Genomic DNA, 21655 nt, shown 5'->3' with positions numbered 1-21655 from the left:
AAGCAAATTCCTCAAAAATCGCTGATAAAATTTTTCTTAAAACTCCAATATCTTAGAGTTTAAAGGCAAATTAAACTTTTCAAAGAGCGCAGCAATTTTTTAAATTCGGGTGGCTGTTTTACTTTTAATCATTTTTTCTTTGTGAGCGAAGAAGGAAAAGTAGAAATTTAATTGGTTGGGTAATAAAAACAATTTTGACTTTAACATAAACAACAACCTGCTAATGACCTTGCTTAAATTCTGGAGGAGAATCTGCGACATCAGATTTTCTGATTTTCATGAACTTGCGTCCCCCGAATTTGAGATGTAATTGTTTTAAGCATAACTTTTTCTTTCTGATACAAAAAACCGGTAATTTAAAGTTTATCCCCTCAACAAAATGAGAGAAATGGTAAGTCTGACTGATCCTTATGTCTTAAAATTTGGCGTAAGAACTCTACGATAATAGAAGTTCCATTGCAAAATTTTCCTTGAAATAGTGAACACATTGCCACCACCAAGATTAAAACTAAACTTTAAAAAAAATCTCTTTGTTTAAAAAAAAAAACGATGCGTATGGTCAATCTTCATATTCACTAACAGGAAGTGTCACAAATAATAAAGTCACGAGTTACCAAGCGAGAACGCTATGTGTTGTGTTGCAACCAGAGAATAAACGGAAGTTGATTCCAACTAAACCGGAAGTACTCGTCCAATGCGGAAGTGATCCGCGCTAGGTGAGCGTGTTGTTTGTAAATGTAGAGAACAGAAAGGAAAACTTCAAAACGCTTTTATTGTTGATTCCATCAATCACCTCATAATTTTTGACACATATTTACAATTTATAATAGCTAACTAATCAGAGCACTGAACACGTTTTCCCCAAGCAACCATTTTGCAAGAAATGTCCCATAGAAAATAAATTTCAAAATATTTCAGAAAACGGCATTCTGGAGGGACAACACCGCTAAAAACTCACCCTGCTCCCAACAGCACTAAGGAGATGATAAGAAAAATTAGTTCTCCACTTTTTTCAATGGTTTGCATTTGACTGTTGATTGTTAAAGGATGAAGGAAAATCACTTTGTTACTAATTTCAGAAAAAAAGATGAAAATACAAAAAACACCCTGCTTCTCCTCACCAGGAATAATTGTGCCAGCCTTTTTGCTGACAAAAATTTCAAATTTCTTACTCACAATGTTTTTGCTATAAATTTTGTTGGAGTGCTTATGGAGAGAAGCCCTTTTGAACAAAATCATTGAAACTATCTTTTGTTTAACTGGATTAAATTATTCAGAAGGAGAAATATGAAAAACACCCTGCTTATCCCCACCAGGAATAATTATATCAGCCTTTTTGTTGACAAACAATGAATAGATTGTTTTTGAGATACTTGTCATCTCAATATTTTTCTGAAAATTTGCCGTCAAATTTCGTACTCATACTGTTCTTGCTGTAAATTTTGTTGGAATGCTTATGGAGAGAAGCCTTTTCGAACAAAATCATTGAAACCATCTTTAGTTTAACTGGACTAAATAATTCAGAAGGAGAAATATAAAACAGAAGATATCTCATCCGGGCAGGTGCGATAGGTCAACTTTGAAGCTCCACAACTCTATGTGCTGTCTCGCCTCTCATTAGCTCGTCGTTCCCAGCCTCTTCATTTTCTTCGTCACACGTAACCAGCGGGGTGTATTCACAATCGTCACAGGCCTGGTTACAACGGCAAAGGCGATTGACTGCGACACGATAGAGATCATGCACTGGACAAAGGCAAAAGGTTAATGAGTTCTCTATTCAAGCGAATCTCCATCTACGAAATTACATTTTGAATATAATTTCCAGATCTTGCACAAACTTCAAACTATTCGAAATTGTTACATCATAATATAACCTCTAAAAAATCGTTTACTGGAGTAGAGTAGGTCACAGTTTTCGCCTACCTGATTGGTTGATCTGAGCCTTAGCAGTCATGCGCAAAGTCAGAAAAACAAGAAGGGCGAAAGTACAAACCAAGAAACCAATCACGAGGAAAGAGAGTGGTCCTTTCCGCGGGAACGCCTGGTACGGAAAAGACAGCCATCAGTGAGACTTTATTGGGGAACCGAGCTCCACAAAGACTTTTTGTTTAAGGTTTATGGTCAGTAAGCAATTTAAAGTCAGTTTTATAGTCCTCGGACACTTGCACACGTTCAGAGTGTATGTGATATTTGCTAACGCTGTGTGCGTTTTTAACGATATAGTTTAAGAACATCTAACGACCTAAAAAAATCAAACTTTATTCCCTACCTGAGGCAAACATTGAAAGTCTGTCTTATTCGACGACATACTCAAAATAATCTATCTTTCTAACAATTTTCGCACTGAAGACGCTTTCAACACTAATCCTAGCAGTATACAAGACATTTGTCTAATATAAAGTCAATGCACTGACCAAAGAGTTCTCTTTAGATGACAAAATCGGAATATTTTCAGCTGCAGTTTCAATCCTGTCATGGTACTCAGAGTTTTTCTCTGCCTACGCTGTTGACAAATTCTAAGCTTATAAGATAATAGGCTTATTTATATATTATCGAAACTTGTGTGCATCTGCTTTCAAGAGAAATTATGATCACCTTTCCGATGAGTAAAGGAAATACCATCTCTCCTGTTGCAGAACTAACAATTAGGATGCTAGTTATGGATCCTAAAAAAAAGATAACGTGAGTGTTGTTGTCAGCTGTAGCGCCAGAGGAGGGAAGTTTTTTAAAAGAATTCCATTTTAGCTGTTTAGCAAATAGATTTTATGTTTTCGGGCTTCTGGTGAGTAATAGATCACAAATGACGTCAAAATTTGATGAGAAAAAAAAAAGTGGTGACGTCATCTATGCGCCTATCCTCCGAAAGATCATAAGTAAGAACCGATCAAACTGCGTGTTTTGTTCAGCCTATCATATCATTCAGGACATTGGAGCAGTAACTATGGTGACAGCTGTTGTACCTGTGACGTCAATGTAGTGTTCAGCCAGAGACAGAGTGGAAGGAAATACAGAACTCATAAACAAGCCAAACGCCCCGCTACCGATCCATAATGCTAAAGACACATCGTGCAGATACAACATGAAGGATATTGCTGTAAAGCATCCAAACTGAAAGGCGAATAATTCTCAAATTAAAAGTTTTGCTTTGAATAGGAAATTCACTATAAAGAGGAAAATTTATATTTTTGTTGAGAGGAAGTAAAACAATTATTTTTCTTCAGATATTAAGTTCTTTGGTATTCTCTCCACTTACCAGATTAACAAAAAGCATTTTATCCGGTACCAGAAAAACAGAAACGACGATAGAAATAAATCTTCCAGCGGCAAAGGAACACTAAATGAAAAAATTATGATGAACTATAAGTATCAAATTAATAATATTAATAAGATAATTCTTCAATTTAACTTTTATAAATTTCTATGTCAATCGGTTGAAGGGGTTTAATGATCAAGATGTTTTAAGGACCTTATTGATCAATCATGTTTTAAAACTGTAAGGAAAAGTGTTAAAAGTTAATCACTACAGAGATTTAAACTGTTAAGAAATTGAAAGGGAAAACGTTGGGATACTGAAATATATGACGTGTTATTCGTGATTCAACTATGCAGTTTTCAAATTTGCCTTATTTTAGTCTCTCTTATTGTTATTTTATCGCTGATAAAATTCCTGTAACACTATTCAAATTATACTACTGAGCACCATATCAAAAGTTTGATTGCATACCCAGAATAAAGAATTAAGGTAAGCAGCGTGACTTGGAGTCATGTGCACCTCACTTTTGACTGCATACGTGTATAAATATCCACCATATGCGCCCTAAAATAGAGGTATACAAGGATAAGAATTTTTATAGGGAAAACAACTTGAACATTAGGTTAAAGAGCACTTTTTTCGATTGAGCTATGATAACAGCCAATCAAGTTATTTCTACCATAAATACGGTTTAATAATGACGAATGAGTTTTTCATGATACCTGTAAGCCATCAAACAGGAATAACAACAGGCCAGCGAGGATTGTTACCAGCGGTATTTTGGCAGGAAGACTACAGAATGATAATCTAATAGAGGAGTCAGCGGTAGGTTTCAACACTTGTGGTAGATCTAAAAAAGATGAACAGACTGTACTGTGTTAAAAAGCTCTATTGCTCACCGCTGCGCTATTCACGCCTCACGGTATAATTGTTAGACCGGCTGTGTTGAAAAAATCGACGAAAAGTAGTATTTATCCTAACGTATTTCTGTGTGGTGACCTGAGAGCTTTATTGTTAGCCATATCATGCTGATAAGACCAAATAATGTGCTAGCAAAGATTCTCATGTTTACGCACCGTTTGGCAACACAATTCCTTAATCAAAACTGCTTCCACCCGAGTAGAATCGATGTGCTTTACCTTCACTTTCTGTTTCATCGCTATTCCCAGGAGGCAAAGCGGCAAGAGTCACCACCCTCCCAGCAAAAATATCAGGTGACCAGCGCCTGAGGTATCGCTGCCTGTAGATGAGGTAAAACAAACCTGACTGTACGGGAATCTGAAAGAGAAAAGAATAACAAGTTTTAAAGTGGGTTAAGTACATTACTTACAAATATTTTGGATATGTGGGCTTAGAGTGAGTCAGACACAGACTAAGAGCCTCTTCATATGAATCCGGTCAACCGGGCGGGTCGGTTTCCGATATTTCGCCATGCCATTCTTTCCTTTGCAAATATTTCAAACTTTAACTCCCAATGTCTCTTTAGTAATTCTCCTTATCGTCTACCATATAGTTCTTGTGATGTTAGCTTAAATAATTTAGTATTGGATCAACTAAAGATCCCCTTTGTGAGATAGTGACGTGGACCCATCATCCGTGATATGGTCTCATTTATAAAGACAGATTAACAGAAAGACAGATAGGCAGACAGAAAGACAGACTGAAAGACAGACAGACAGACAGACAGACTGACTGACTGACGGACAGAAATGTGGAAAGCCAGACAAACAGGCTAATTCAAAAGGACCATGCAACTGAACTGACCTGAAGAAGCGCTACCAGCCAGTAGGCGTATTGAACAAAAGACTTTGTGTGATAGTGGCGCGGACCCATCATCTGTGATATGGTCTCATTTAGAATTGTCAGGTTAACATCGATATCTGGAAAGCCATCGACGCTGTACTCTGACAATCTTTCCAGGGTAGAATTCTCCAGCGTCCAACCAAAGATGTTAGTCTTGAAATGTCCATCCGAGCATGCGCTCCGCAGAAATGGCTCTGCGATGACAGGGCTGACCAGTGCCCCCAGGCCGTAAAAGAAATGAAGAGACTGCAGACAAAAAATGTTGTAGAAATTGAGAAATTGTACTTGAAAGGAGTAGCTGTAGCTAATGGGTTTGACGGGAAGTTGTAGTGTGCAATCGGTCCTCACTTTGTCATAAAAATTTCCGGTAAGAATATATATCTAATTAAATTATAACTAAACTCCCTGTCATATTACGGAAGATTCTACTTACTGCTATCTTTTTTTTTAGCTTACCTGCAATCTTGGCGCCACCTACAAATGATAAAAAAAGGTGTGAGTGAAATTATAAAATTATGAATAAAAAGGCGTTGGTTTCTCCTTGGAAACTCTTTTTTTAATATTAAAAGAAAAGATTCATCCATAGTGTTTTCGTTAGTGGCATACCAACCTTTTTCCCGTGAATCTTGATGAGGACACTATTCGATACGGTATCAATCACTCCCATGTGAACCCCCAACAGGGCGAAAAACGCCAACATCACGCCAAACACGTGACACACTGGGATTACGGCAAGATAAATTGCTACAGACGTCACGCAATACAGCAGTATGATATTGCAGTCGTACCTGAAATTTTATAGAAACTTCGGATCAGTGCCGGTATCTGAGCAATTGCGCACTAACCCCTTACCTGACCCAGTATACCGACAGCGATCCGATGCTTCGAGTCATATCTTAAATAAATGTCACTTTCGACGAGAATTTTACAACGATGAAATCATGTTTTTTTGCTAATCAATTCTTTAAATAGACTGTTCTGTGTATTTATCAAATAAAATACTGTACCACAAAATTAAGCAATAAAATTTATGATAATTTGTTCTCAGGTGAATTAAGATTCTAGAAACGTATAACCGCTGAGCCGGAAATTAAGTCCATCGAAATTAAAAGCACAATTTTGTTATTTATGTTATTTTCTAATTTATACCAGGATTTACTAAAGCTGCAACGCTCACCTCATGCGCTGAGCGCAGTTTCGATCTCAATTTCCAGTTGTTATGATACACAACATGCATTTCTGATCGTAAAAAACCAATATTGCCGATTGTAGCTAGTATTTCGAACTGAAAAGAGGGAAGTATGCTGTTAAACGTTTTTGAGACGCATGGTAAGTGCAATTTTTTACTGGGGGACTTTTGGGCAATTTTTTGGACAGACCCCAGTAATATCCGCTGTCCAAAATGAAAACATGTTTCTCCCCCATTTATCCAAAATGATGTTGAACGTTTAAACGTAATTCGATGTAAATATTTATGGCATTAAAGTGCTTAAGAAGTGATAAAATTGCCGCCGGAAGACAAAAAAATTAAGACTGTCTCATCTAGAAATGGAGAAAAATAATAATTTTATCATCTGCTCAAATTTTAGTATGTTGTGAAATCTTAGTAGTTTCTGAAAGTTTTTAAAAATAGTTCTATCAGTTCACTCAAAATGCTAACACACCGCTTAGTTTAAGGTGGATTTTTTTATATCAAGAAACTAACTATTAATTTTAAGATCATAACTCACTCATTTCTACCTTTTTCCTCACTGGTCCAAACATTGGCAAAGTAAATAAGATATTTTTCTCGAGAGAAAAATTCCATCTGCAATATATTATGACATTCATAACCTGTGAAGACTTATGGATTCATTGAATTAATTCTTATGACAAAAACTTTTAATCCCATGCGTTAAAGAATGGATGTTAAAATAGATTGTGTAAAAGAGCTCTACGTACTGATGTGGTTATAAAAACAGTTTTGACCATTCCCAACTTTAAATCAGTTTCTGAAACTACTTGATTTTTGTTGACAGTTTGATTTAATTTACCATCAAATAAATCAAAGGTTTTATATACCTGTCGGCTAAGAATCCCCCTATGCTTGAACCAAATAGAGCGCTTAAAGCTTGCGAAAAGAATACCCAGCTCATCACATTTAGCGGCCGGTTAGTAACACAGCCCAATTCGAGTAATGTCGGCCCAATAACAGCAGCAGCCATTCCAAAAGTCCAGAAGGAACCACAATAACATATTGTTGCTTTAACGCTTCGCAGAAATTCCTCTTCGTTCCTGTAATTCTTTAATCTCGAAGTTGGTGAGTTGTCCTCCGATCGCGAACCTTTCTCTCGCTTTATCGTTGTTTCAAAAATACTCGGCACTTCTCCCTTAAAGAAATTCTCCAACATACTGGTCGATGATTCTTTTGTGGTCTTACGCGGAGACGCCGGAGGACTTCAAGCGCAGATCTTCAGTTCGCTAACAAGCGGAAAGCATAAAAAAACTGGGAAATCTGTTCACTCCATTTTGTCTCGACTAAATGGAAATATAAGCTTGTGACGTCACACGATTTGGATCGAAGAAAATCCGTTTAAGACAAACAAACCTTGTGAATGAAAAATTTTCTGAGATTAGCTTTGTCGCCTGTAGTTCACCCAAGTATATTCACTCTTTAAAACAAATCATTGTTTACCTTTCATTATTTTTGCTATTATAATGATTACATTGTTCGCCTGAATTTGACGAGACTAAGATTTTATTTCGAAATTATCGTTCGCGACAAGGTTCGGCCGATCAAAAATTCATGACGCCATGTTTTATTTATTTGTTGGATATGACTGATTCTTGCAAACTTTCTGAATATTGCTATATGTAGGTGATATAGTTTAATAGACAGAAAGTGTTTGAAACTTAGGAATGAAATAGATCTTTTGCGAAGAACACTACTTGAAAAGAACTTCGTTAAAATAAAAATCTTTGAATGATGAACAATTGCCACCAACTGGTTCATTTTAGTTTTAAACTTTTACTAAATTTATATACAGACGGTACAGTAAAAATCTTTTCATTTTCTAAAACATTTCCTGCACTTTTTTTTTCGTTTTTTCACTTCAGAGTGGAAATACTTTAAAGGAAAGTTCATTTTTATGGATAACGAAAGAAAGAATTTCAATCTATTGCATTTCAATTATTCAAAATTTCAATTAGCCAGAACATCTCTTTGAATCTTATTCGGGAAAGTTCTTAATTATTTAAAATATTCAAATTTAAAGAAACCTCAGATTCTGTAAATCATGGTGGGTGACTGTGGAGAAATTACGGTTCCCTGCGGTAGGGTGTGGGATTTCTAGCTTATTTTGCAGATTGACCAATTGTTACCGATGTAGCTAAGTTAAGTTCTAATCAGTGCTATAAACAAGAGAGTTGTTAGGAACAATCTTATCATAAGTGGGACCGAGCCAGAAATAAAGATAAGGAGAACTGTGTTTTCGTCATCTTCAAATTTTTTTCAATCTGATTGGAGTCGAGTGAGCAAGATATTTATTTTCAACTTTGCGATACACAAAACATCGCGATTTTCTCTTTGGTGTCAAGAACGCTCCTAATGTGGATTTCCATCAGGGAGCTAACATGTTTGAAACTGATAAAATAGATTTGTAAATATTTGCATTTTAACCGCAGAATTACACCAAACAGTGAAAGGTAACCTGTGTCAGGAACTCTGTCGGCGAAGGCGGGCGAAAATGCAAGCGAGACGACAGCAGATTTTTGGCGCGTCTGCACTAACTGGTTATCTGGAACAGACATAAGGAGCTGTTCAATAGTAGGACTGAAAAAATCTACCACAGATATCAACCTGTTCCCTTAAAGCTCCTTTTCATTTCAGGAAGGAAAAAGATAAAATTTTGCAAATGATCTCAATAAAATGACAATTTGTAACAATTCGGAACCTGGGCTAAAATCGTTCCCAGAAATTTCTCGATCAGGCATGTGAGAAAAACTAGGACAAGGGTCTGAGTCATATCAACAGCCGTATTTGTTTTACATTTCTTTTATTTCCCAGCCAGCAACAAGTCACGGAATTTCTACAATATCCAGGCATGCCAGAACATCACACTTATTTTCAAAGGTTGGAATGCCTTCACATTGTGCCTCATTATCCCCAAGTTATACTTTGTTTGACATTTATGTTGTAATTAAAAATGTTTCTGTCGAATTTGAAATCACCTACTCCAACAAAGCTATAAAAAAGCTACAAGATTTCAGAAAATTATTTCCATTTTTTTGAAGTTCATTATTGTTACTAATAAGCCAGCAACTTCGAATGTATAAAACAATAAAAAAAAAGCACGGTTCGTCAGGAAACGCGGGAAATTTTTTTGAATGAAAAGCATTTAACGTGTTAAAAAACAAAGGTGGAAAAAAAGGCAGATATAAAGCCTTAACCGAATGTCACAGAACAGGAAGAGAAGGCTGGGGAGATCAGTTCAGCAGATTAAAATAATCTGTCCCTTTTTATTTCTGAAAGGATTATTAGGGAGCTAAGGTTTATTTGCCAAATCAGCCCAGAAGAAATTTTCAATGACCCCAAAAACACCACTTCCATCTTTACACAAAAATAACGTCATTACACAGGATTTTAAATACTGACCTAAAACACTCTGAAGTTTCGTCTGCTAATCCCAAATTTAAGGTTTTAAGGTTTTAGAAGGTTTCAAACGATTTCTTTGTTTAACAATTCCTTGTTTAAATGATCATCAACCACAATTTTTAGCATGATGCTTCCAAAAAAAAAAACAAAAAAAAACCATCAAACGAAATCGAAATCTAAATGAGAGAGCAGTTGATATTATCTTGGAGATAATTAAAGTATTTGAACAGATGCTTGAAATCACCAAAGCAAAAATACACTGTGTGCACTCAAAAAACAACTATTCTATCCTTTAATAGATTCTTCAACCGCAATCAGAGCCAATTGGAGGAAAGGAAAGAAAAAAAAAGGGCAGCATTACGAAATCATTAGCCGGCGATCGGGCCTTCATAAATGGTGCTTCGGCGCCTCGTGCCAGCCAGGGGTCTGAAAGAGGCCTAGCACTAACCCTCGGCAAACCTCTTGCCGACTAGTCTCAAATATTCCAATGGGCGAAGAAACGTGCCTCCTGCAAACACTTTTGTTAAAAAAAACCAAAGAAACCGACTTGAGGCCACCTAAAGAAGAAGTTATGACCTAAAACCCAATTTTGCTATCCTTGAATGTTCAGCTCCACTGTCTCTATCGGAGGGTTGTCTCCAGTTTCCACGGTAGGAGTAGGGTCGTGGGCTTGTGTTTGGTATGTTGGCTGGTTTGCAGAGCTTGGAGGTTGACCACACCAAACGAACCAGAAAAATCCAAGCCAGTCTATCAAAACGAAGGAAAATGATTTCATAATGATAAATATAAAATTATACTCTTCTGTTTCAAGAATGTAACTTACCAGTCTCTGATCTTTCCGCTGACCGCAAAAGGATGAATATCATCAGAGCCATAAAGCATGCGCAGAACGCAATTGCCAGAAAACTAACGGGACCCAGTCTCTCGAAAACCTGTGAAAAAACAGAGGCTTGTTTAGTATCTGGAGAGTTGGAACGAGAATGATGAGTACATATTTCAATTTATCATAAAAGTAGCTATTAAGTTGACAAAAAATATAGAGGTTGGCGGCAAAAGCGCAATTGAACTTGGAAGGTGTGTTCTTCAAGTCGCTGGGATGAAAGTGTAACGTGCAAACTCTCTTAAACACTATCGAAAAAAATATCTTAGCCACTCACCTGTCCTACTACCAAGGGCAAAATAAGTTCTCCCAGAGCTGCACTGACGATCATTACACTGGTCACGGGAGCTTCGAGAAAAATGAGGAAGGATTTGCGTTAAAAAACAATTATTAACGAGTCGTTACGTTTGAGGAAGTGAGAACGATGGATTACCACTATGGTCACGAGACTGTATATTGATTTCATACTGCAGAACTAAGCTAGGGAGGTAGTTACTGTCTTACCTGTGAGGTCGATGTAATACTCGGCGAGCGCAATGCTGGTTGGGAAGACACTGCTCATGAATAGGCCAGCCCCCGCTGTCCCTAACCAGAGTGCAGGCTCACTTTCTTCAAATATTAACATGAAAAGTGTTGACAAAAGGCAGCCAACCTGAAATTGGACGATAGGTTTCAAATGTTGACTTTAGATAATGAAAAGAAGGCCTCAAACATGTCAACACCTAAATTGACTTACTCCACCCAGAAAATTGACTCACTAAATTGACTTCCTCCTCTCAGGGGGTGTTGCAAAAGGGTGGTGGGGGAGGAGGTGCCTCTAAAGGTTCATGCAACCTCCATTGTAATACCGACTGATAAAGTAATTTTTTAGTTTAATGTCAAAAGTAACCCAGGATTAATTTGATTTTTCTTTACTTTCCTCTTTGACCGTTTGCTAGTTTCTATCTTGGAGTTATCATTGACTCCTGGTAATTATTTAGTCTTATCTGATTGGAATTTGTGGTTATCTTATCTTTGAATTCACGGAAACCGATCGCAAAAACGGACTGATTTAAATAAAGACACAGTGGAACCTTCACGTGATCAGGAGGAACTCAAGGGGAAAAGCTTTCGGGAAACTCCTTTTTCATTGCATAATAGTGATTGGGAAGGATGTATGAGTGCTTCAGTCAAAGTCGTTCAGCTTTCAGCTTGAAGTGTGCGGAAAAAAGTGAAAGAAATGATCAGTTAACTATTTCTGAAATTTTGAAATCTTTCAGTCAGTCTATGTAGTAAAAACATTTGCAAAAGCCCCCAAAATATTAATTATGTTACCAAGTTTATCATCAGCATTGTGGGAGGCTTCACATACATGGCTACAGGTATGGACACAAATCGACCAACTGATAGTGAACCCTGGAAGAACAGAAATGCTAATTAAAAAAATCACCATCGCCGAAAGGTTTGTGTGTGTTAAAGAAGGAAATAGATAGTTCGAGTATTTCATTTTAGAACGAGGAATAAAGAGAATGAAAACAAACTCTGAAAAATAAACAGATAAAAAAGATGAAAAAAAAGAGAATAAAAGAAAACGGAATGGAAAAGAAAATGCATTTTTTTCTCGATCGTATCGTGAGCGTAATAATCTAACGAGACCTGTCTCCTCTCGCTATACACGATTGTAATTTATATGATAACCAAATGATACACGAAGTTTGATTGGTTCTTACTGATGATCTATTGGAAGACAGACGCATAGTTGACGTCACTGTTAACAGCATTTTGCTTGATCATCAAATAAGACAAAGATAGATTCCATGTTACCCTGGGTCTGTTCAGTAATAGATCACAAAAGACGTCAAAGTGGGGTAAGTACATCAGTGACACTCGAAGGCGCCTTGTGTGCCACATTCTGACGTCATCCGTGATCTATTACTGATTAGAAGTACGGAAACATGGAATCTATTTGTGAAGTATATTGTTGTATATTTACCCAGAAGAGAGAGTTAAGATAAGCCGCGTGACTCGGTTTGATGTGAACTGCTCCTTTGACGGCGTAGGAATACACAAAGGCACCAAATGTGGCCTGAAGAAACAGTTATAGTTTTTTATTAATTTGATTTTTTTTTAATTTATTTATAATTTGTTTTAATTACATATTAAAAGGGGGACAAAGTCAGTGGTGACTCAAGATGAGAGTTAAGAAGTTAGCTAGAAAGTCACTAGACTAGATCGACTAAGGAGGGCAAAGCAAAAAATAAACTTAGATACCTTTTCTACCAATGAATTTCGTTTTTGTCTACTTGGCATACTTAATTGCACCTCATGTTTTATAATTAAAGGGAAATCGTTATCGTTATTTCAACTCTGTCTCGCGCCAATGCGTTTGGCCAATTTTTAATTATTATCGTCATGATCATTCGAGGCAAGTTATAAGATATGTGACTTACCATAAGACCATCGTACAGCAGCAGAATCAGTGACGTCAGAACTGTGACGACAACAACTCGTGGTTTCTGATCGTCTCCAAAGACCTTTAGCCATGGAGGGTTTCCGTTAAGATACAATGTAACCATGTGATGGTTGTAACCTAACGAAATTCATCATCCTGTTATTGACTGTAGTAGAATTAACTGATTTTACCATTTATAATCGTGGAGTTTTGTGTGAAAGGGGCACAACGTCCCCTCCCTATTTATAACTGTCAATTTGTACAGTCAAAAGCCTAATTAAACACGCCCAAGGGAGAGGTTCCAAGAGTCTCTTTCTTCAAAGGCGAGCGCTTTTTAATCTTCCAGTATGGCTTAATCTTCTACAACAGCTAACGCGGGATAAACCTTAAAATAAATAGCTTCAGTCCACAAAACAATAGCGGAAAGTAAAGTAATAATCGTAGAAATATAATAAAGTTAGACTAAAGAGTTAATTTTCAAAGTAAAAAGAAATCCAAATAAAATCACGCTTTCTTCTTGCGACAGCCTTTCATAAGTGTGCAAAAATCCTGGAAAATGCTTTGAAACAAAATAATGAAAGTGGTTTTACATTTTTCTCAGACGTGATATTGTTAAAATACAATGAAGACACTAACCTGGATTATTGAGTCTTTGTTCATCGTACATCTCATATTCGTATTTTTTTAGAGTTCCTGTTATTTTTGCCAACTTGCGCGTAAACATCAGCCACAGCAAACCAAATATAACTGGAAGCTGAAAAAGACAAGTCAGAGTCATTCCAAGTTGTAGTTTACCAGCTGTTCCCTTCTGAATAACATTTTTCTCGGTAATTTCAAAAGGATGGAATAAGTTTACTTAGTTCATAATTTAAAGTTTCCTCTATTGCAGTATGTCCTATTCGTGGGGCCTTTTAACACTACCGTTTTCCTTTGGAATCTCAGGGTACCGTCTTAGCCCCTTTTTGGTGCGTCTCCCTTTGCACCTCTTAATCACAATTATAGGCTGAATTTGCGCAGCTCTGGACTCATTGCTCTATCAAGACATCGCTTTTTTTCTGGAGAATTCCTGTTGACGAACCTTTGTTATATAGCAAGGAAGTCTTGAGTTAAATCTGAGCGTTCTGATTAGGTCCTACTCGATTGGGTTTTGCCATTTGGACTATGGACCGTTTTCTTTGAAACGTTCATGGGATGTGTATTTTTTGCTCTCGAAAGCCGGCAAATTCAAAATAACCAAGTTTAATCCGAGTGCCATATAATAAACCACTTACTTACCCCGCTTGTTCAAGCTGAACTGAGGAATATTGGCCTTCAGCCGTTTCTGTACGGACCTCGTTGCGCTCGGTTCAGTCGCACTACCACGACCTTGGGTCAATATTGACCAGTGCGGCCCTCGCGCCTGGTTAGTAAGGGGTTAGTGTTTGCCTAAATTTATATTAATTATGATCCTTTGTACTTACGTGCAACAGGGCTACAATCCAGTAGGCCCAACGCACATGAGTATCACGGTGTGTCTCTTCCTGAGTGTGGAATATGTGTGTAGAATTGTCAATACCAGTAGTAGAATTTGCGTACGGCCATTCATCGACAATAGTCGTATAGTTCACTACCAGAACACAGCGACGCCGTAGGAAAGGCCGTGCTATCAGCGGGCTCAAGAATCCGCCGCAACCATATGCAAAATGAAGAGCCTGTAGGAGAGGAATGTATGAGTATTTAGAAGGTTAGCGAAGAAGAGTGAAATGGTTGATGATAAATGTGGCGAATGAGAGATACAAAATGCGCATTCAGGTGTAATTGGCGGTAAAACTTAGTATTTTCTATCACATAAAAATGATGAAAAAGTGAGCTGCTAAGCTTAATGCTTAGGTATTTGTGCCTTTTAGGCGCCGTTAGTGAGAAACCCTTTGCTTGGACAGTTCTTAACAGCCGTAATCAGAGTAATTCAGCGAGAGTTTGTAAGAATCTTACCTGCAAATACGGAGAGACCTGCAAAAAGCAACAGAATTTTGTTAAAATCAGGGTATATAAAAACGTTGCAAGGCAAGTAACATCGCAAGTCATTTGATCGAATTTACATGTTAATATGCGCCAAAGAAATATTAATTATTATCATTATCATCATTATTATTATTATCATTGTTATTAATACGATTGTAAAATTGTGTCATAATAGGTCTCAAATTCTGAGAAGCATAGGACATGTCGAAGGAGCTGACCAAACCAACCAAACAAACTTACAAAACGATGAACTGACGACGAAAAATCTTTCGCTGCGCCTTCTAGCTTTTCTTCAACACTTCACTCATGAAAATACATGCTTGGTTCAAACAAGAATTTCGCGTTGAAAATAATGCAAATTGTTTCATAAAGGCACGCTTAGCGAAATAGTATATCTTAAGACTTTGGTTGAGCAACTGCTTTATAGTGCATTGACACAAATCGATTGCGAAAATAGCGGGCACTTTTGAACTTACACACAGAATTTTATGCACAAAAGAACCACATACACACCAATTTTTAAATTTGGGCACTTCTCCTATGAGCCCCCTCGTTTTAAAGCATTCTGTCGCCTGGTACAGAGCGAGGGACGAACGAAAGGGTATTATAAAAGAATGGAGTGAGCCCCCTTTAGTAAGCTTGTTGTGGTATAAAAATTATGACAATTCTCATTGGCTTACCTGTTTGCCATACATGCGTATCAGTTGCACGGTTGTGAACGTGTCCGTGGCGCCAAAACACCCGCCAAATACTCCAGCCAAAAACAGCATGATGACGAAGATATGACTGAGTGGAATGGCTATGATGCAAATAGCACTTAGGCCGAGAGCTATTGTCACCAGGACATTGGGATTGAATCTGTTGAAAATGTTGTAAAAGACATAAGTAAAAACTTTGCACTCGTTGTATTCATTGTATGCAGCTCCTTTCCGTCCCCCGCAACCTCCTTATTTCAATTTTTGTTCCACTGTTCTTGACATCGATCCTGAATTCTTGTTGCGCACAGACTGGAGCATAACTTTGATAGTTCTTGCAACTCCCTCATTAAAGCTCCAAACAAAAAAAAAAAGGATAATTTACGATTGAAAATTCGGTTTTGTATTTTTCTTTCTTTAGTCTCTGTTTTTTTTTACAAAAGAATCAAAGAAAGAAAAACTAATTTCATCTGCATCTGCATTTACAATCTGGCATTTAAGCGTCGCAGGATGAAGTTCCTTTATGATAGCCATGAATTTTAAATTGAAACAGTTGAAAATGCAAAACTGTCACCGTCTTAAAACCGAAATGATTCTTTATCTGGTGACAAGTACATTGATGAACAATATCTGTAATTAGCTTTTCTGAAATAATTTTATGTTTGTTCTTAAAAGCGTTAATAAGGGCAAACTTGAGAATAAGGATAAACACTTGAAAATAAGCAAGCACAAAGACGTGAATAAGGAATATTGTTTGTCTTTTAAATTCCTCAAGTAAATATGAGATTTATCTCCTCGTATGAAGGTTTATTATTGCTTTCTATTTGATTCTTGTTTTTCAGGCAATGTGGTCTTGAACCTGGAAAGGCTTCTTATTTTTGAGTTTACTAGCCATTGTAAAGATTATAGTGATTTCGTGAAAGGTTCAGCGATTTCGGTAATAATAGAGTTCGAAATGTCTTGTGGTTTGTTTGCGGCCGCGGTCTAGAAAAGAAAAAGCTTTTTCCTTATCATTGTGGCCTTTGTTTTTTTTATTAGAAATTGCTCCAGAAATCGTAAATTTTTAATCACGGGCTAGAGCTTTTCCGGCGTGAAACTAATCAGAGATCATGTTTTGGCATTCTTCTATTTTGAAATTCTAAGGAATTCTCTTTGAAGTTTTGTTCAGCGCAGAAAGCCGTGTAAATTTATCGTGCTACATCCTTGAGAGTAACAACAGCCGAGTGAAATACTTTTTTAATTAACTCATATCAAGATTGAAGTATAACGCTGGTACACTTTTGAATAAGGTTTTTCAGTAACTTTGATATTTTATCACACAAAGGAAATATTCTGAAAATCATTATGGTAAATTATTAAAAAGTTTAATTCGCGTTTATGAGACAAACAGAAGTCTTAGCCACAACTTTCGAATCTCGGGAAATTGGCTTAAATATTTTGTCCTAGTATTTTAAAAAGAGTATTCGCATCATGAAGAAAAGAGTAAAAAAATTGTTTTTTTGTTTTGTTTTGTAGTTTATGACTATGTGATCAGTTTTCATTTTCATAATCTCCCACTGTGATTTTCCACGCCGTAAAATCTAGTTGCTAAACAAATTATTTTCTTTGCTATGAAGTAACTTTAACGGGAAAAATACATTGGCCGTATCTAAGACTCGTAAATTTGAATTTCGGGCCATTGTCTTTAGAAATCATGGCGTTATCAAGAAATACTGATATACATTTTAAAACCACTGACTTGAGCCATAACCACATATGCATGATTACCAATCTATGTGAAACAAGAGAAGATCTTATTCTCTGAGTATATGAAGACATGAATGCAACATTCTCCAATCAGTCAGTCAACGCTAGATTTTTAACTTTGTTTAAGAACCTTTCACGTTTTTATGCGAGTTTAGCTGTTAATTTCTTGCAAGACTACTTACTAAAATCGACAATAGAAGAGTTCTCAGCTTGCTTAGATTGTCTAGGCCGAGGTTTTGCCATTTTCGAAAATATTACGGTTTTAAAATCGTGTGATGTGCATCAACCTCTTAGAACGCGCCGAAAGGGCACTCCTAATTTTGGATTTCAAGAATTTTGTTTCCTGAAATGATACAGCTAACAGTAACAAACGAAAACTTACAAAAGCCGTTCTAATTTTAACAGTACTTACCGATCGACTAAATATCCTCCGGATGTTGATCCAAAAACGTTGCACAAATCGTGAACAAAAAACAGCACGCTCATGAGGGTGATAGACTTTCCAGTTAAACATTTGAGCTCGAGAAGAGTAGGACCCAGAATTTCATCTGACATTCCAAATACCATGAACACACCACAATAACAAAGTGTGGACTTCAAACTGTTCCTGTCTTCTCCCAGTTTTTTCAACGTGATCAGAAATCGCTTCCACAGGGGCAGATCCCTGTCTTTTTCAAACGCTCTTTGTTCCACATCCTCCATATTAAATAGAGGTTCATCCTCTTCGGAGGACGAATCTAAACCTACTCTCATGTCTGTAGCCTTCCAAGTCGGAGCACGAGTAAACTTGTAGCACTAATCTTAATGCAAAAATCCTCTAAATGGTGAAAGAATTCCTTAAATTTCTTCAAACTCGGCCCAGAAAAGATTTTTTTTTGGCAGTTGAAGACGTATTTGTGAAGAATAAATAAAATTATGTAACCAGATTCACTGCAGCGAAAAATTCAAGTGGTGTGATCTTGAACCAATGCAGTGATTGTCTGTACGTTGTTCTGAAGCTTCCGTTGTCTGGCGAGACTTTATCTTAAGCGACAAAACTAATGAAATTTCCGTTGTAAGCTATAAACAAGACGTTGCGAAACCCAGAACTTCACACCCGGTCTTGAAACATTTTAAATGAATTTTCGTAAACTGTGATTGATGTTTAATGTACACCTGTTGTCGCTCTCTCTCAGCCTTTCCTCGTAATTTATTCAGAGGGGGTTGTAAAGAACTATCTGATTTAAAAACAAGTTATTTCGACCAATGAGCGAAAAGTTTAATTAACAAAGCCTCAATAATGTTTATGTGGTATGCCAAAGAATATGCTAGAGCATCGTCGGACTCGATGAAATCCAATCACTCGATACAAGCGAAAGACATTTGCTAAATGCATACTGTCAGTTTAGAACTTTCCTTCAATTTTTTTGTCTGCAGTTGAATTTCCATCTGATCATTAAAAACCGTGAGTTGTCAACTTTTCGTTTCTTATCTCTTGTGGTTTGTTTTGTCTCATGAATAAAAATTGACTTTGGTTTTAAGAGTTTTGGAGGCTGCTTTTAAGGCACAATTTCCGTGCACAAAACTTTATCAAGTTCATTACGTTACAGTGAGAGAATATTACATTTTTCATATTTTCCACCTGCTTTCCAGTGTTCGAAGTGGAGTTTCCCTCGATAATTCATACTGATTGGTGTTGCCTCGAAAATTTCTTTGCCAATAGAAAGAAATGGAAATTCGAATACTAGTTGGCATGTTGTTTTGACACCTCTAAGATGTCTGTGAATTCGACGATTTCACCAAATAGTCATTGTATTTTCATGATTTGAAAGTCCGCTATCACTTTGTATCTCCATTTCTTTTGAAAATACAAAAGAAGCCCAGTGTAATGCGGAAAAATCTTAACGGGGAATCAGGAAATAACTATTCGAAATGTGTTCAGCGGTTCATATCACTTTTATTTTAAAAGTCGTGTACCAGTCATTTCATGTTGCTGAAACCATTTTAGCAAGGAATTTTTCATTAACCGTGATTAACATTAATCTCGATGGCGTTACATACTATATACCTCTCAATAATTGCGCGCTATCTTTACTTTCAAAATATATTGTCAAAATTGGTGAGCTTTACATGACTGTTATAGGATTTTTTCAATAATTTGATTATTAGAAAGGTGCACTAGAGCCTCAAGAGCAATTTTCAAGGTTACTGTCGAAACTAATCTGTGATTGTGTTGGTTTGCTTCACTAATTGGTTTAAAAAAAAAACTCGCGCCACTTTCTCAACCAATCAAATTCAAAAATAAAACTAATTATGACTTGGTCGCCGCGTTTTCCCGCGCTTCAAGCTGTTTACTTCTTTTACTTCGAGCTCTCATTGGCTCCTTGTGTCATTCACCTTTTCCTAATTGGCTGTTATAATTACTTTGGCTGTGGTCAAACGTCACTCAGTCGAAAAACGCTCTCCTTAAACACAACGATAGATTATGTTTAGTTAATTAGCTGTAATATTCGCCTTGTTTTACAGCAATAGTGGTTGTGAATAAATTAAAATCTTTCTGTTTTCCAGCCTGATACCCTAACGCAGTAACTGTAAGATGTATTTTCAGTCTGTTCGGCCTATTATTAGAAATGGCTTAATACAAACACTTACTAAATACTTCCGACATTTGAATACAGGTGAAATACATAATATCAGTTTATTTCAAATCATTTAGTTATTTACTTTTTTGATTCATTAAAAAGTTAGCCTAGCTTTTGTTCTTCATGTCACGAAGAAATTGTCCTGCATTTTTTCAAGTAATACACGCTTATAAACTTGCTTAAAGGAAACTGAAACCCTTTCAGTCATAGAAAACTCACTCGCCGAAAAGCATTTGGTATATACTTACAATGACATAGCGGTTTTCTCTTCAACAACTTAAGAAATAAATCATTTTTGGACACCGTCATGAAAAATAACCACAAATCAAATTTCTATTTAATTCCCAAGATCTCATTAGCAATTAACAATTATTCACCGGAGTGGATGTGAAGAGTTTATCGATATTGATATAGGGGGAAATCGTGATATAAGGAGAAATTCTGTCTTGGTCACTCATGGGAGTTATTGATAGTAAGAACCATCACCTGCAGGATGATAATCAGTCAGCGAAACTCTCTTCATGGCCGACTGCTCACAACGGTTTTACCTCAGCGTCAAAACATAATTTATACAATCCACATTAACGTCTCGACCCAAATCAATTTCGCGAACGGGTAATCAAAAGTGAGGTTATGTAATTTCCTATGATGTAACAACAAAAACGAAATGAACAATCTTTCCCTCGTTTCAAATTAATGGGTTATTAATGACGTCCGTTGTACGTGAGGATTTGAGGGCTTCATCAATCGCGACAGCGACTCTCTTAAGGAAAACAGCGAATTAAAAATGGTTGTCATTTGCCTAAGTTCATTTTATTTATTGAGCTCAAAAGTCTGCCCTACAGAACTTGTGAAGCTTTAGTTGTAATAATAATTAATAATTTATTACTTATATAGCGCAAAATACATGCGGATATGATCTAATGCGTTATACAATATGACTAAGCAAAATAAAATATGAAAACGAATTATAAAAGGATAAGAATATACAATTTGACTAACTAAAAAAAAGTATGAAAACGAACTATAAAATCAATCATGAAAATGTCTGTCTAAAGAGATGTGTTTTAAGAAGTGTTATGAGTCGAAATGAAGCATGAAATTTTGTCGTCAAGGTTCCCGTTTTGAAAAACACGGAAATGAAGGCAATGTCACGTTGTTTTGCAGACAGCAACGTGTCGGGTCATTGTTCCTTTCATTCTAAGAATCTCGTTTTATCACGTTCTAGTTTCTTTCGCCCAAGCGAGACCTGTGTAGCTTCTTGGAAATTACCACACGAAGTCAATAATTTAGCCTCTACAATAACAACCGCAGAGTACGAAACTAGCGAAACAGTCTTCTGTTTTCTGTTATAAAAAGCAAAACAAGTTATGCGAATTAATATGTCAGAACGTTCAAGACCTACAAAGGAAGTAGAATGATATGAACGAATAAATTATTTACCAGCTTCGGCTTCCGCTTAATCTGAGTAAAAACAATAATTCACGATGATCCATTTTAGGGTTTCAAGAAAAGAGGAAGTGATAAATCTCGTTCCTTGAAATAACCGAACGCGGAAGGTTGTATTGTGTGACAATTTTGTTATTATAAAA

General features: G+C 36.6%; 2 protein-coding genes across 4 annotated transcripts; both read right to left on the bottom strand.

Moving 5' to 3' along the window:
* Positions 1-769: 769 nt before the first annotated feature.
* LOC131772827 (major facilitator superfamily domain-containing protein 4A) lies at positions 770-7769 on the bottom strand. Of its 3 annotated transcripts, XM_066158678.1 has the most exons (13): positions 7731-7769; positions 7118-7643; positions 5667-5844; positions 5513-5530; positions 5018-5302; positions 4393-4531; positions 3976-4103; positions 3725-3817; positions 3254-3334; positions 2961-3108; positions 2596-2666; positions 1924-2041; positions 770-1743 (listed from the first exon to the last, which is right to left on the bottom strand). In XM_066158678.1, exons 2-13 carry the CDS (start codon positions 7444-7446, stop codon positions 1574-1576), a joined length of 1758 nt encoding a protein of 585 aa, XP_066014775.1. In that variant the 5' UTR covers positions 7447-7643; positions 7731-7769; the 3' UTR covers positions 770-1573. The 3 variants fall into 3 exon arrangements, with proteins under 3 accessions (XP_066014775.1, XP_058944764.1, XP_066014776.1); XM_059088781.2 differs by lacking the exon at positions 7731-7769 and having other exon boundaries at positions 7118-7691; XM_066158679.1 differs by lacking the exons at positions 3725-3817; positions 7731-7769 and having other exon boundaries at positions 7118-7691.
* Positions 7770-9079: 1310 nt separating this feature from the next.
* On the bottom strand, positions 9080-18600 carry LOC131772858 (major facilitator superfamily domain-containing protein 4A). Its single transcript, XM_059088817.2, has 12 exons — positions 17855-18600; positions 15682-15859; positions 14972-14989; positions 14461-14691; positions 13637-13754; positions 12999-13138; positions 12542-12634; positions 11884-11964; positions 11074-11221; positions 10847-10917; positions 10513-10621; positions 9080-10436 (listed from the first exon to the last, which is right to left on the bottom strand). The coding sequence occupies exons 1-12, from the start codon at positions 18193-18195 to the stop codon at positions 10282-10284; spliced, it is 1683 nt and encodes a 560-aa protein (XP_058944800.1). The 5' UTR covers positions 18196-18600; the 3' UTR covers positions 9080-10281.
* Positions 18601-21655: the final 3055 nt, after the last annotated feature.

The sequence above is a fragment of the Pocillopora verrucosa genome, chromosome 11, assembly GCF_036669915.1.
Source record: "Pocillopora verrucosa isolate sample1 chromosome 11, ASM3666991v2, whole genome shotgun sequence".
Taxonomy (NCBI): Eukaryota; Metazoa; Cnidaria; class Anthozoa; order Scleractinia; family Pocilloporidae; genus Pocillopora; species Pocillopora verrucosa.
Note: the sequence above shows the minus strand (reverse complement) of the source record. Positions and strands in the feature narration are given on the sequence as shown.